The sequence below is a fragment of the Lonchura striata genome, chromosome 13, assembly GCF_050655825.1.
Source record: "Lonchura striata isolate lonStrDom1 chromosome 13, ASM5065582v1, whole genome shotgun sequence".
Classification (NCBI taxonomy): Eukaryota; Metazoa; Chordata; class Aves; order Passeriformes; family Estrildidae; genus Lonchura; species Lonchura striata.
Window position 1 is genome coordinate 4,872,518 of NC_140715.1, and position 14,841 is coordinate 4,887,358.

Genomic DNA, 14,841 nt, shown 5'->3' on the forward strand with positions numbered 1-14,841 from the left:
AATGCAGGTGAAGTGAATAAAATGAGCTCTCAGCATAAAATGAGCTCTCTGCTCCAGAACTCAGAAGGACACATGTATTTCCTGGAGCTGGGAGTGCTGCTCCAAGGGCTGTGCAGCAATCCCTGCTGCCGTGTGCAACTCAGGGACAGCCAGGAGCCAGGGTGAGCTATTAAAATACAATTTATTGGTACAAATCAGACATAGTGAAACAAACTCAGTTTAGAAAGAGCTGTCACGTTCTGCACAGATGGATTCAAAATGAACTGTCCCATGACCAGAGCAATTGGCAATGATGACAGACAGACTGGTGGACAGGTGCAGGGTGCACAAGGCAGGGGAGAGACTGTGCTGGGGCTGGAGTCCTGCCCTTGAGGGCTCCTGACTGCCAGCTACAAGTTCTAAAAGAGAAACAGGGCACACTTGGAGATGTTTGTCCTATGTGGGTGGGCCCCCAGTGCAGCAGTGCAGGGATTCCTCCAGGCATTCAGGACTTGGGGAACACAGAGACCCGAGTGAGGGCAGGGCTGGAGGGAAGAGACTGTCACCTGTGCTGGGGTCACTCCAATGGCTGGAAACTGTTTTTCATTCAGATGATGTTGCCTTGGGCTAGAGAGCCACTCAGCAGGGCCTCACCTTGTGCAGGTCTCAGGTGCTTAAGCTGGCAGCCCCTCTGGCCATCCAGTCCCTGTGTGCACATGCTGCTCCTGAACAGAGGCTGGCTCTGCCCTGGTCCGGGCTGTGTCCAGCCCTGAAAGTGTTGGGCCAGGGTTGGAAGAGAAGCACTCACAAAGGTTGGGTTTTGCACTCACTTCCCAGAAAAAACAGACACCAATTGCTGCTCTAGACATGCAACACATCCCACTGGATCTCAAGGACAGAACAATGGTCGCTGTCCCAGTGTGTAAGGTCAGGCTTGGCTGAACCAGGCTTGGTCTGCACACGCTTTCCATGCCTACTGGGACAGAGATACAGGCATGCAGCTCAGTACATTCACACAGCCAGACAAGACAAAGAAGTGACAACGTTTATAGAGATGAATGGTCCCTAAGGGGACATGGGAATGGGTAAACTCAAGGCAGATTTGCTTAAATCTGGTCATATGGACCTCAAACAGCACCTTGCTGCCAATACAGCTCTGCAAGATGAGATGGGAAAAATTTCCCTTGCCACCACCCCCCAATCCCTGTAATTTTCAGTCTGTTGCTCCTTGAATCCTTCCCACATGCTCTGTTGAGCCACTCTCCCAGCAGCTCCATAAAGTCTCGAGTGGTCCATACATGGAGGCGTGTGCTGTGGGTGGACTGGCAGCTGAAATAATGCAGAGGATTCCAAGGATAGAGCCATCCAGGCTATTTCAGGTCATTGTTGATAACCACACTGTCGTGCATGTCACAGTAAGTGGTCATCTTCTTCCTCTTGCCAAAGGTGGAGAAGCTGTTTTTGTTCTCCCGGCCTGGGAAGAGGGGCCCATCCTTGCTGGAAAGCAGAGTGGGGGTGCCAGGGATGTAAACGTTGTGCTGATAATCCAGGGCTGGGTACAAGGGGCTGTACTGGGGTGTCCAGATGCTGTTGGGGCCTGCTGAAGCCTTCTGAAACTCTGGAGAAAAGATGAGTGTAAGATTGGCTCAGGTCACATCCACATCCCAGGATGCATGTCCTGTGTCACCAACCTCCATCCTGGTGCCTGGACACCCCTTCCACCCACAAAACTTCACCACTGCTAGGAACAGGGATGTGATGCCCCCACTGCACCTCCAAAGTGACCAGAGGGTCTGGTCTTGCCAGCCTCAGTATCCCAATACTAACCAGAGACAGGGGTCACCAGTGTGCACAGCCTCTCGTGCTCCTTCTGGAGGGCTCTACGGATTTCCCCCACATCTTCCAGGCTCTGGGAGCTAAAGAGAAGAGACTGGTTCAAAGCTGTGTCAGACATAACCTCCCCATTCCCATATCCCCTTCCACCTATTTCCTCTGTTCCCCCAGTGCTGATTCAGTACCTTTTCAGGGCAGGTCTCTGTGTGTTTGGAGGCAGCCAGTCTGTGTTGGGCTGCTTGGCCTGGAAAACACAGGGAAGAGCAAGGCTGGTTATTGGGACCCTCTGTCAATCAGTCCTGGGGTCCTTTGTCAAAAAACCCAGCCCTGCCAGCACAAGGCTTCAGCAGGCAGGGATGCAGGACCACATTTCCACTTTCCCTGTGCTCTTTGTGGAGAATCAAGCAGCACATTCCTGTTTTGGGCAAACTGAGACAGCATGGAATCAGCCTGTTCCCTTCTGCACCTTCCTCAGCCTTCTGAGATATTGGGGTGACTCTGGGCTTGTCCTATGCCTCTGGGAGTTTTAAGCCTGTCATTCTGTGGAGAAACAGGTGGTTTTCCTATTCCTGCTAATTTTCAAAAGCCTTTTTTGCATGTGCAATGTTTACTTAGGCCAGGTCTGAGGTACTAAATGGTGAGAGATGCAGAAACTGGCTGCGTGCTTTATGTCCCAGGAGGGCTGCAAAAGCTGCAGGAAAATCTAATTAAGTATTAGGGAAGAGAGTCCAAGGGTCCAAGGAGACACGTAGAGAGAGTCTCTTGGCAGAGAGTATTGGGCTCTCCTCGTAAGGGCTGGTTTATTAAAAGTCAAACGTAAGTGGATTAGACGCCTCATCACTCTCCATCCTTGTAATCGTGTTTTGGAGAGTCTTTCATAGGGAAAATTAGACATTCCTCATTTCAATACCTAACAAACGTTGACATCCAAATCCTGCCCCGAAGACCCCACTCCCTGCCTGCTGGCACAGCCGGGTGCAGAACAGCAGCCAGGCCCGGGACCCTGCAGAGCCCTGCCAGCACAGGGGAAGCAGGGCAGCGATGCTCGCGCTGTCCCAGTGTGAATTGCTCATCCGCGCCAAGGAGAAGCCACCCCCACTATCCCGCCGCCCCTAGGGCACTGGAGCATCCCTGTTGCCTCTAATGGGTACAAAAGATGGTGAGAAGGGATTTCCTCTCGCCTCTGCCCAGCCCGGCGCTCCCCCGGTAATTAGACCCGATGGGAAGCTCGGTGGAGATCCCGCTGCCTGGCGGCTCCTGATTCCCGCACTGATCAAAGGCTCCGGTTATTCTCTGGCAGAAGCCGAGCCTGGTTTCCCTCGTGGCAGAGGATGAGGGAGGGGGCTGGGGGGACCTGCGGAGTGCTGCTGAGCACTGCTGGGCATTATGTTACCTCTTTGGAGACCTGGAGATGCTGGTCTGGCCGGGACCGCTTCCCGGGATCCTTCTCGTTGTTCCGGGGGGGGCTGCAGGGTTTGAGGAACATGAAGTCACTCTGAGCAGACTCAGGACCAAGGCAGACCTTGTAGCAGTAGCCTGGGGGGCCGCCCGCAGGCACATCAAGGCAGGTGGCAGCCGTGGTCCCTGCAGGGGGCTGTGCCGTCAGGTTGGAAGTCTTCAGGCCATCAGAGGAGGGTCTGGAGCCGGGACAGCAGCGGCAGCGTGGCGGGCAGCTGTCCCCTTGGCGGGAACGCCGCTCTCCACGGCAGCGAATGGCTGTGAGGATGAGGATGGCGAGAAGGAAGGTGAAGGAGATGGAGCCCAGGGAGACAAGGAGATAGAGGGTGAGCGGGGAAGATGAAGAGACCTCTGGAGGGAGGCTGAACTCGCTGAAGTCAGAGAGAGTCTGGGGCATGGTTTCCACCACCGAAAGCAGGAGGGACATGGTGGCAGAGAGGGCTGGCTGCCCTCCGTCCCGCACCTGCACCACCAGCTGCTGCCGGCTCGCATCCTGCTCCAGAAAGGAGCGGAGAGTGCGCAGCTCACCCGTGTCGGGTGCCACGCTGAAAAGGGTGAAGTCAGTAGCCTGGAGGAGCTGGTAGGAGAGGCGAGAGTTCAGCCCCGCATCCGCATCCACCGCCGACACCGTGCCCACGAGGTAGCCAGGCCTGGCTGATCGCGGCACCAGCTCCGTGGCGACGGAGCCGTTGCGCGGCATGGGGGAAACGATGACCGGAGCATTGTCATTCTGGTCCAGCACAAAGATGTGGACGGTGACGTTGGCACTGAGTGGGGGAAACCCCGCGTCCTGTGCTTGCACCTGGATCTGGAAGCTGCGGATCTGCTCGTAGTCGAGGGAGCGCAGGGCGTACATGTGCCCGCTGTCTGAGTTGATGGACACGTAGGTGCCCACAGGCATGCCATGGATGTGCCCGTCGGCAATGGAGTAGGACAGGTAGGCATTTTGTTGGCAGTCGGGGTCTAACGCACTGACAGAGCAGATGGAGGCACCTGGTGCGTTGTTCTCCATCACATAGACGCTGTAGGAGGGCTGGAGGAAGCGCGGAGCGTTGTCGTTCACGTCGGACACGGGGATGGTGAGGGTGCTGCGGGTCAGCAGGGCAGGCGAGCCCATGTCTCGAGCCGTGATGCTTACGTTGTACTCGGGCACAAGCTCCCGGTCCAGCGCTTGCGTGGTGACCAGCGTGTAGTAGTTCCGGAAGGAGGAGCGGAGCTCGAATGGCACGTTGGGGCCGACCTCACAGCTCACACGCCCGTTGTCCCCAGAGTCCCGGTCCAGAACACTGATGACAGCGATCACAGTGCCTGGGGGGGCATCCTCCAGCACGGGTGTGGACACAGAGGTGAGGGTCACCTCTGGCGCATTGTCATTGACATCAAGGAGGTGCACAAGCACCCTGCAGTGCACGGCCACAGCCGAGGGTCCGCGGTCCTTGGCTTGCACATAGAGCTCGTGGAGGCTGGCCCGCTCGTAGTCCAGGCGGCCCTTCAGCAGCACCTGCCCGCTCCGGGGCTCCACGTGGAAGAGCTCCCGGACGCGCGGCGGTGCGTGCCCACTGAAGGAGTACTCAATCTCCCCGTTGGGGCCCTCATCCAGGTCAGTGGCATTGAGCTGGATGACCAGGGTGCCAGCAGGAGCGTCCTCAGGAAGGCTCACACCGTAGGAGGGCTGGTCAAAGGCAGGCACGTTGTCGTTGGCGTCCAGCACCGTGATGAGGATGTGCGCCGTGCCTGAGCGTTCGGGGACGCCGCCATCGAGAGCGGTGAGCAGCACCCGGTGCACACGCTGCTGCTCATGGTCGAGGGCACGCTCCAGCACCAGCTCTGCAAACTTGCTGGCATCACTGCGTGTCTGCACCTCGAGTGAAAAGAAGCCATTGGGGCTGAGGCGGTAGGTGTGCACAGAGTTGGTGCCCACGTCAGGATCCTGGGCGCTCTCCAGTGGGAAGCGAGCACCGAGCACAGCAGACTCGGCCACTTCCAGCACATATTCCTGCCAAGGGAAGGTGGGTGCATGGTCGTTGATATCCAGCACCTCCACCTCAACGCGGTAGAGCTCCAGTGGGCTCTCGACGAGGAGCTGCAGGTGAAGCAGGCAGGTCCCCCCGGCCTCGCACACCTCCTCCCGGTCAATCCGCTCGTTCACAAAGAGGATCCCGTTCTCCAGGTTCACCTCCAGGTGCTGCCTGGCCCCGGCCCGTGACACGATGCGGAACCTCCGCGCCGACAGGGTGGACACATCCAGTCCCAGGTCCTCACCCAGGTTGGCCACGAAGGCTCCGTGCTCCAGCTCCTCCGGCACGGCGTAGCGCAGCTGCCCCCGCACCGGGTGGCGCGCCGGGGACCCGGCCAACAGGAGGAAGAGGAGGGAGCGGAGGAAGAGCTGCCCCCGCCCGGATCGTGTCCCGGCCCCCATGGCCCCCCAGCAGTCCCGGGAACGAGGAGTCGCACCGGCGCCTCTGCCTCCTCCCTCGCCTTCTCTTGCCTCTCGCACTTCCAAAGAGTTTAGGGCTCCCGGGGGCGGCGGAGGAGGGTCTTGCCCGGAGCTGCGGGGCCGAACCGCGGCCACCGGCAATGGCTTAACCCTTTATTTGCTGGCCCACTCAAGGAGCTGCAATCCGGGTCCCGGGGCCACAGCAGAATCTGTTTACCGGAGCCAGACGCACCTGGGGAGGGGACCACCTTCGGGGAGATCCCGTTAACGGCGGTGGGAGCTCCAGCAAGACCGATCGCTGCCCGGGGCACCGGTATTACCCCGCAGATGCTGCCTTCGTCCCCGCGGTAGATTAAGAAGAGCCCAGATCGCGGCTGCTGCCAAATCCCCCGGCCGCGTCCCCCGCCGTGCCGGTCCTAACCTTTACCAGATGGTTAAGCCCCTCCAGACTTGATTACATTTCCCTGCACACCGTTTTCCTTGTAATGCGGAGTTTTTAATTACAGGAGCAGGGGGATTACAGCCCTGGATAAAGCTGAGCCCATCAGCGCGGAGGCACAGGGACCCCCCCCCTTCTTTCCCTGCCTCCTTCCCACCCCTGACACCCCGCTTGCCCACAGCCCCACGACCCAAATCCCGCTCCCCCACCGGGCACCCCAGTGTCAGCCCCTCGGGCTCTCGGCACACGATCCTGCCCAGATACCCCAGGATCTGCCTCCCCACACCCCCAGCGGTGCCCCCACCGCGGGCACAAACTTTCCGCCCCCCGCGGAAGGTGAGGGGCAGGCGGGAGCAGAGCGAGCCGCGGGTCCCCCGCCGGCCCCCGAAGCGCGACAGACGGCGGCCCCTGCGCCCCCCTTCCCCTCCCCGCCCCGGTACCGCTCACGGTCCCTCCGCTGGCCGATCCGTCCTCCCCGCAGACCCGTCTCCAGCCGCCGCCGCGCCCGGGCAGCTCCGTGAGTCGCCTCCCACCGTCGGCGTCCCCGGGGGCGCTCGGTAACGGGACGGGGCGGCCGCTGCCCCCGCCCCGCGGCTGCTCAGGGTGCGGATTATCCCCTAACGATCTAGTTAAAGGCTCGAAGGGGCTCGGAGCGGCTTTAGCCGGGCACTGATATTTCACCGCCTTTGTCTTTGCTTACCGGTCCCCGTTGGGAAGGGAACCGCCGGCCCCAACCGCTCCCCCCACCTTGCTCCCCACGGGGACCCGAGTGGGAAGCAGGATCCAGAGCCGACCGGGAGACCGGAGGAGGCAGGAGACGGCGGAGCTGGTGGGGTTTGTCGGGCTGGGAAAAGGATTTGATCCCTGGGAGTGCAGCGAGACCCACGCGGGACGAGCCGCGCTCGTGGGGTCGCCGGTCGGGGAGGAGGGCTGGCAGGGGCGGGCAGGTGGAAGGAGCGGAGCGCCTGAGGCACGCGTGGGCTCGGGCCGCTCACGGGTGGAATCGGGACGGCTCCCGGTAAGTGAAGCCCAACCTGCATCGGCGGCGCCGGTCACTGCCAGCCCGTCCCCCGCGCCATCTCCCACGCCAAGACCACCCCTGGCGTTGTCACCCCCGCCCCGATCTGTTTCTTTCTAATCCCCCTCCAATCCCCGATTTGCGCCCCCCCCGCCCGCCCCCCTCCCTCCGTCCATCACCGCCCAGCCCTCCCGGGCTGAGACGCCGGAGGTGGGATGGAGCGGGTAGCGCTCCTCCGGGAGCCCCCTCGAGTGCTGCTCAGGCCAGAGGGGGATTGAGGGTGGGGGTGAGACGGGACACAGAAATTTTCGGGGGGGTCTTATTTCATTCCCTTCAGTCCTTCCCCCGTCTCCGACCAAACGCATTCTGCAAAATCATTGGAGCGGCTCTGGTCCTATTGTTTGATTTAGAGTAAAATATTCACCACCACCTCCTGCTCCCCCAGGTGCGCCGGCAGGATCCGAGGCCCCCCCCCGACTCCCTGCCCGGCCCTTCCCGCCCTTCTCCAGCTCTGCTTGGTAATGCACCCCCCACCCCTGCACATCTTCATCCCTGCTTCCTTGGGGTGGGGGGGGGGGGGACCATGACATGTCCTGCCTTGCTTCCCTCCCCTAAGGGACATCACAGGATAGCCCCATCCTGCTCCTTTTCCTCATCTCCCCAAACCTTGTAGTCTCTTCCAGCTCCCCTCCCAGACCCCACGATTCCAGGGGACCAAGGTCAAACAGGTTGGGGGGTGGGAGGGGTTAGGGAGAACAGACTTGTTCCAAGGATCCCTTTCCAGAAGGAAATGGCTGGGGCTGGGGGTGCTGCAAAGGGGTGAGGAATCCAAAGAAGAGCCTTTTTTGGGAGAACATAGCAGAGGGGGGTGAGCAGCAGGATGGGGGGAATGGAATGGGGACAGTGCACTCCTAACACCCCACTTCATACCCTATAGATTTTAAGGCCCCTTTGGTGGTGCAGAAGAGTGTTCAGCTGCCAGCCCTGTTCTCCCGGGGTAGGGAATCAGGATGCAGCTAGGAGCTTGTTTTTGGAAAATGCTGGAAGCTAGAAGGGGTCTGTCTCTCTGAGATGCCTTGGCACAGGCGGGCGGGTGGCCAGTTGCCGCAGGTCAGCACTGATGTGCCTTGGCAAGGCCAGCCGGAGAGATCAGGGTGGGATGTAGCAGGAGATGCCGCAGGTTGAGCTGCCTTGGAAAAGTCATGCAGAGAGCAAAGGACTGGGGGGAGACCAACACTCAGCTGCCTGTGGGCACTAAACCTTGCCCAGCCACCACTGTGGCTCCATTTTCCTGCCTGCTGCGTTCTGGGGCAGCAGAAGGGGCTGCAAGAAACGCTGTCCCTGCCAGACCACGCAGCCCCTCCCCCAGCTCCCCAGGGCGCCCGTCTGAAACACAGTGGAAGGAGGGGGGGTCTCCTCATGGGAATGAGAGCAGCCCTGGCCCTGCAGCTGAGAATTCACTCCGGGGTTGCTTCTGTAGGGTCAAGTGCTGGGGATTCGGTCTGTGAAGCCACAATGCTCTCTGCAGCAGGATGCCCTGACCAGAGCTCCTTCCACTTCAAAACTTTGGTTCCCTGCCTTCCCATGGGAGGAAAACCCATGTCCTGAAGGGGATGGTGGCCATCTTGGCATGTTTATCGGGGCTGGTGGGTACTCTGCCTGCCCTCACGTGCTGGGATGCAAGATACGATACATGCCCATGTCCTTTCAGAAGTGCACAGGGACAGGATGAGAAAGTAAGGGCATGAGCTGGAGAAAATAAATTCTTATTAAGGAAAAAGTCTTCACCGTGAGGGCGTCACAGGGACCAGACTGGGGCAGAGATTGTCATTCTGGAGGTCCTCCTGAGCTGCCAAATCTAGCTCTGTGTAGGGATGCCCCAAGGTCCTCCAGAAATCCCAACAGAAAAAACCCCTGTGAACCTGGGAAGTCCCAGTCACCAAGCAGAGGTGAGTAGCTCACCAAAGCAAGGGAAAGAGCTGTCCAGGGAACCCAGGCTTCCAGAACACAGGTCCCAGATTTATCAGGAGCCACTTCTCACAGGCACCATGCCCAGGGGTGGATGGAGCAACAAAGGATGCCAGGACTCTATTCCCACTGGAAGCCCTTGTCCATGGGCTTTGCTCTGCAAGGTGCTGGGGTTGCCTACCACCCTCCTCTTCCTCTGCAGTGATGCAGGAAGAACTTTTGCACCAGGCATGATATGTTCATGAAGTTCCAGGGGTTTTTTATGTGAGAAGACCTTGCTGAGGTGACCAACTCAAGGCTTACTACTGGTAGAAGGCACTTGACTCTCCTGGCCAGACACACATAGGGACAACTCCCTCATTGCCTGGGACAGGTGGAAACTGAAATAGGCTCAGCTCCCAGCAGACCCTCTCTAGCTGTCACCTCCTTTTGAGCATTTCCAGGACATGGGCCCAGTCCTGCCCAGCCTCTGAGGGGGCAGTTCTGACTCCCTGTAGGACATAGGCTTCAGTGGCAGCTCAGGAAGCCAAGTCTCCCCTCCTGCTCTGGAGGGGGAGAATTTCTTGCAAACCCAAGGTGCCAAAGGAGCTGCTCTCATGGCTGGTATCTTGTTCCATTTGAAGTAATAGACTTGGGACCAAAAGCAAAAGAAGGGGTGTGTCCCCATTATCCTGAGAGCTGGGACTACTCACTGTGGGCATCCTCTTAAGAGTATGTCCCTAAAATATCCTGAGGGAATGTCTCCTTTCTGCTGGGAAGGATGAAGGAACAGTGAGCAGGAAAGAAAGGTGGGCAACAGTGTGATGATTGCCTGGGGGAAGAGCAGAAGCTTTGTGAGAGAGGAGGTGACACCTCTCCTCTGTCAGGCATCAGTGTGACTGCTGTTGGAATATATGCACAACTCTTGTGCCTGAAGTTCTGAAAGGTTAAAATACTGATTTAAAGCTTGGAACAATACCTTACAGGGAGAAGTGTATGTGAAACTGCCTGAACTCTGTGGAGAAAGGAACCAGAGGAGAAATGATGGTAGGGCCAGGGAGGTGTTACGAGGAGGAAATGCTTTGGACAGAAGGAATGCAGAGCCATGGATTGAGCCTGACAGATTCATGTACTGGGCAGTGAGAGAGAGGACCAAGCTGTCATGATTTTTGATGGTGTCTACATCTTTTGATGTCCACAGATCCATGTGGCATAAAAGATTCCCAAGTTCCCCAGTGTATCATGCTAAAGTGGGAAGACTAGGCCTGGGAAGAGTGGTTCTGATTGATCTCACCTCCTCCAGCAGAGAAACCACTGCAGCTCTTCCAGTCATGTTGAAGCTGGGACATGAGTGAGGAGGCCAAGGGGCAGAAGTCAGACAGGATGTTTCCTCTCCCTACAGACATCTTGCATCAACATCCAAATAAAAACTGTGTGCAGTTACTGCTGAAGTCCCACATCCCTGCCATAGGTTGGTGGTTTCAGAAGGGAAAGGCATGAAAAGGCATGTTCTCCTTTATCTCCATTTCTAAAATTTAATTCTTCCAGTCCTGGACAGATATGGGGATGTTTCCTGCTTCCCTGTCCCTTCTTTCACTTCATTTCTCCATCTCTATTGCCAGGACAGGGACCACCTCTACCCTCCCACTCTCTCCTGGCCCATGCCAGGGACTTTGTCTCCCTGAGACACACCCCACCATCCCCATCTTCTCCAGGGAGCTTTGCAGATCCTCCAGGCCTCCCTTTTCTCCCCCACCAGCCCTACTTCTTTCCTCTCTGTCTGAGAGATCAGTCATCGAGGGTGTCAACGCACACGCACCCGACTCCCCCGGGAGGATGGGGAGCTGGAAGCTGGGGGTGGTGTTCTGCTTCGAGAAGGCAAAGCTGCCATCAGCAGCCGCTTTGATCTGGAGACAATTACAGACGAGTGTAGGACCCTGCTCCACTCAGCCAATAAATAATGGAATTTCTGTGTTGACACAGACAGATTTCCCCCAAACTGTCAGGGAAGGGGAGACAGAGTGAGTGAACGGGAGCCCGAGAGGCTGGAGGGAAGGGGAGAGAAGCAGGAAGGGGAAGGAATGAAGTGGGCCTGTGGGAAAACAGGGAGAAAAGAGAAAAAAAGAAGTTTGGGAAGGCAACACTGATGGGGGGAGCTGGGCGGGGATGAGAAGAAGCCTAAGGAACACATATTTGCAGAGGGGAAGGAATATCAAGACAGGAACTGTGGGTGGAAAGGCGGGCGGGGGGGGTGGGGTTGGAGTGCTGCATACGCAGCTGGAAGCAGAGGGAAAAAAATCTGAAGGTGGAAAAGAAAGAGAAGGAGGAACAAAGGCATGGCAGTGTCCCCGGGGCTCCCCGGCTGCCTGGCAGATCACACGCTCTCCGAGCAGGGACCATATTCCCGCAGCCCTCCGCAGAGTGCCCTGACCCCCCCGAGGCGCTCAGCACTGCGGAGCCGGCCATGGCAGGCATGCACGAGTTGGTGAAATGGTGCCACTGGTGTGCAGCCAACAGCAGAAATTTGCTCCGAGATCACAAGTCCCTGAAAAACCTCCTGCGGATGGCCTGTCCCCATGCTCCCCCTGCTCCTCCCCATCTCCCTCTCCCTGCTCCCTCTCCAGCCTGGAGCTGTTTGTTCTCTGGCTGGTGATGGTTTTATACTTCACATACAACAAAGCGAAACCTCCCTTGTGCTCAGGAGCCCCACACCGAGCCCAGCAGAAACCATCCATGCAGCAACCCTCCAACCTGGATGTGGCAACAGACCTGACAGGGACAGGGGAGGCATTGGGGCTGTCTCCTTCCTCCCAGTTTGTAACACTCAAGAGCCCTACTTGTTCCCTCTTGGCCCCTTCTGTGGCCTGAGCTGACTCAGCTCCAGAAATTTTGTGTGTGGAGTATGGCCCAGCTTGCCGAGGTCTCCAGGCCAAGCACCACCTCACTGTGGGTGTCCCTGGCTCCCAGCTTGATCCTATTTGCAAAACCTGGCATCCAAGTTTCCCATCCAGGCCCTAGATGGGAAGCAAATACCTCCCAGCCCAGGCATTCTCCCTTCACTAAATCTTCACCTTGCCCTATCTCTGCCTCCCACCCCCTCCTCAACCAATGCCCAGAGAAGCTGTGGCTGTTCCATCCCTGGAAGTGTCCAAGGCCAGACTGGATGGGGCCTGGAGCAACCTGGTCTGGTGGAAGGTGTCCCTGCCCATGGCAGGGCATTGGAACTAGCTGATCTTTAAGGTCCCTTCCAACCAAAACCATTCCAGGATCCTGTGATTCCTATTCTCTTTTGCAGCAACCCCAGCTCTAATCAGAGGCTGAACCTTTGCCCTTGCACAGATCAGATTCTCCCCTTGTTGCCCCCACACAAGGAAGGCAGGACAGGATGCAGATTGGGCCAACACTGACTGATCCAGGTGGGTCTCAGTACACAGCTCTCCACAGAGCTGGGACAGGGCAGGAATACTGGCTCTGGAGTTGTGTGAGATGGTGCCACAGCACCGATGGGACTGATGGGAGCGTGGGACACCCAGGAGCCTCAGCAGGGCAGGGGTTGGTGGCACAGACTCCTGGCACCACTGCACCAGGTCAAAGCCAGGCAGGAGGGAGGATTTCCAGGGATATTGCCTATGGATGTTGTTTAGCTTTAACACTGGCAAATGACAGGAATGCCTGCCTAACTGGGGCAGCAGTAGCTTGTGGCCTGAGCAGTGGGAGGACTGGAGCTCCTGCCAAGCACTTAAATCTTTCAGGATGTAAAACTGGTGTAAATTGCTGAAAAAACAGGTCTTTCTGCTAATAAAGTCAGAGGGAATGATTCAGCTAGGCCAGACAGGGTAACACACAGGGCCAGGCTGGGACCACTTCTCCAGAATCACTTCAAGTCCCTGGTCCCAGTCATCTTACTGGAATGCTGGGAATACTGCTGCTGCTCCTCTAGTCCCAAGCAGGATGCGTAGAGAGTGACAGGAAGGTGGAGCAGCAGAAGAGGGCAGGGTTGAGGAAGTGTCCAGGAAGGAAAGAAAGAGCAGGTGGGTATTTATGCTCAGCTGCTCCATGGGGCCTCAGCCCTTCCTCCCAGGATGAGGCCAGGGAAGATGTCAGGGAGAGAGGAATTGGAAGTGGCAAGACAGATTTATGTGTTTCTGGGGTCTGCTGTGACACCTGAGTATTTCTACAACACTACCATGAACATTTAGCAGGATGGAGACGAGGGAGGCTCAAGCTGAGCACAGTCCCCAGCCTTCCTCCAGGTCCTCCATCCCACAGGTCACACGGAACTTGCACCTCTGCCCAGGCACTGGGAACAAGCACCAAGCTGGCTCCAGGCACCTCAAAGCACTTTCACACTGAGAGTAGGCAGGACATCCCAGCCTGGATGAGCAAACCATGCAGCACATCTCTCCTTACTCCACCAGATCCCAGTTTTAACTTGTGGAAGAGCTAATGAGAACCAGTAGGGACACAGCACCCTGGCCTTGTTCACTGGTGAGAAGGGGAGCCACAGAGCTGGGTCTTCTCTCTTTCCAAGTAAAACCCCAAGTCCTGATCCATATGGGCACATCCAGCACCTTAAATTCAACATGGAGATGGCAAATGCTAACAGGGAGTCATGAGAACCACTGCTCCAGACTGGGGGCTGAGAGCCAAGAGCTAACACCTCGCTAAGCAGTGGTGGGAGCAAAGGGTTAACACAACTGGTACAGGGAATGTTATCTGTCTCTTCTCTAAATATTATTTCCTCCCATGAAACCAGCTTTTCATCCTTGGCTAGAGGCAGCTCCCGCTGCTGGGAATCCAGCAGGAGCTTGTATCTGCTGCCGCACACACCACTGCTCCCAGCAAGCTGCCGAGACAAAGAGCTGTGCTCCCCTGGCGTGAGCAGCCCCAGCACAGGGAGCTGGGGCTGGGGCTTTGGCCCCCAGGGTGCAGGTGGCCTCGGGATGGGCTTGGAGATGACAGGCTTTACACCAAAGAGGAATCTCGTTATTGAAAGCACTGCACTGTGGAGGGATTTCCTCCCTGTCTTGCAGGGACCGAGAGCGGCAGGCAGGGACAGGCAGGGCCCAGTGGCAGGAGGCTGTGCAAACCTCACCACTACCCCAGGAGAGTTTCTGTGGGGCTGCTCATTTCACACCTTGCCCCTTGGGTGTGCCAGGATGGACAAGAAGATCAGGATACACCGTGGGAAAACCAAGATAGCAGTCACTGGCACCAAGGTCAAAAGCTGGAAAAGACAGGGGGTGCAGGGCAGCCTCTGCCCCTTCTCAGCAGCATCAACTGAAGGGCTGCATTGAGGGGCTGGCTGTCTGCAAAGCTGGTGGCTGAAATAAAATGGCTGCTGCTAAATCTTCTCTGAAACATCCTAAACTTTTAATGTGCATGAAACCACGGCAGCATCCCTTTCGCACCCCGGAGGGCACAAAGGCGCGAGCGTCTCCGCTCTCCCATTCAGCCGGAGCCACGTGCTGCAGCCTGAACAGCGCTGGGAACGTGGCTGGAATGAAAGTTGCCCTCCCAGCCCGTGTGCTCAGAGAGCCAAAGTCAAAGGATTGCCAAGTTAAAAGGGTCAAACCTCCAAGGACAGCTGTATCTGACTGGCTATATATCATTTCAATAGCATCTTCAACGGGGATTATAATCTGAATTGAAGCGGAAAGACCTGAGGCAATGAAGCTGTCAGCAGGCTAAGATTAAGGAATTAAAACAGCAGCACAACATTACAGGATT

At 57.4% G+C, this 14,841-nt stretch overlaps 1 protein-coding gene across 1 annotated transcript; it reads right to left on the reverse strand.

Moving 5' to 3' along the window:
- Positions 1 to 162: 162 nt before the first annotated feature.
- On the reverse strand, positions 163 to 14,840 carry LOC146766148 (protocadherin-10-like). The gene is made up of 4 exons (XM_085590961.1): positions 3,206 to 14,840; positions 1,998 to 2,056; positions 1,807 to 1,895; positions 163 to 1,597 (listed from the first exon to the last, which is right to left on the reverse strand). Exons 1-4 carry the CDS (start codon positions 5,687 to 5,689, stop codon positions 1,350 to 1,352), a joined length of 2,880 nt encoding a protein of 959 aa, XP_085447087.1. The 5' UTR covers positions 5,690 to 14,840; the 3' UTR covers positions 163 to 1,349.
- Position 14,841: the final 1 nt, after the last annotated feature.

Excerpts from the sequence above, each read along its gene's own strand:
- LOC146766148 (XM_085590961.1), bottom strand. The coding sequence starts at position 5,689 with ATGGGGGCCGGGACACGATCCGGGCGGGGGCAGCTCTTCCTCCGCTCC. Across the intron at positions 2,057-3,205 it reads ATCTCCAGGTCTCCAAAGAG|GCCAAGCAGCCCAACACAGA; the intron begins GTAACATAATGC and ends TGTGTTTTCCAG. Across the intron at positions 1,598-1,806 it reads ACTGGTGACCCCTGTCTCTG|AGTTTCAGAAGGCTTCAGCA; the intron begins GTTAGTATTGGG and ends TCTTTTCTCCAG.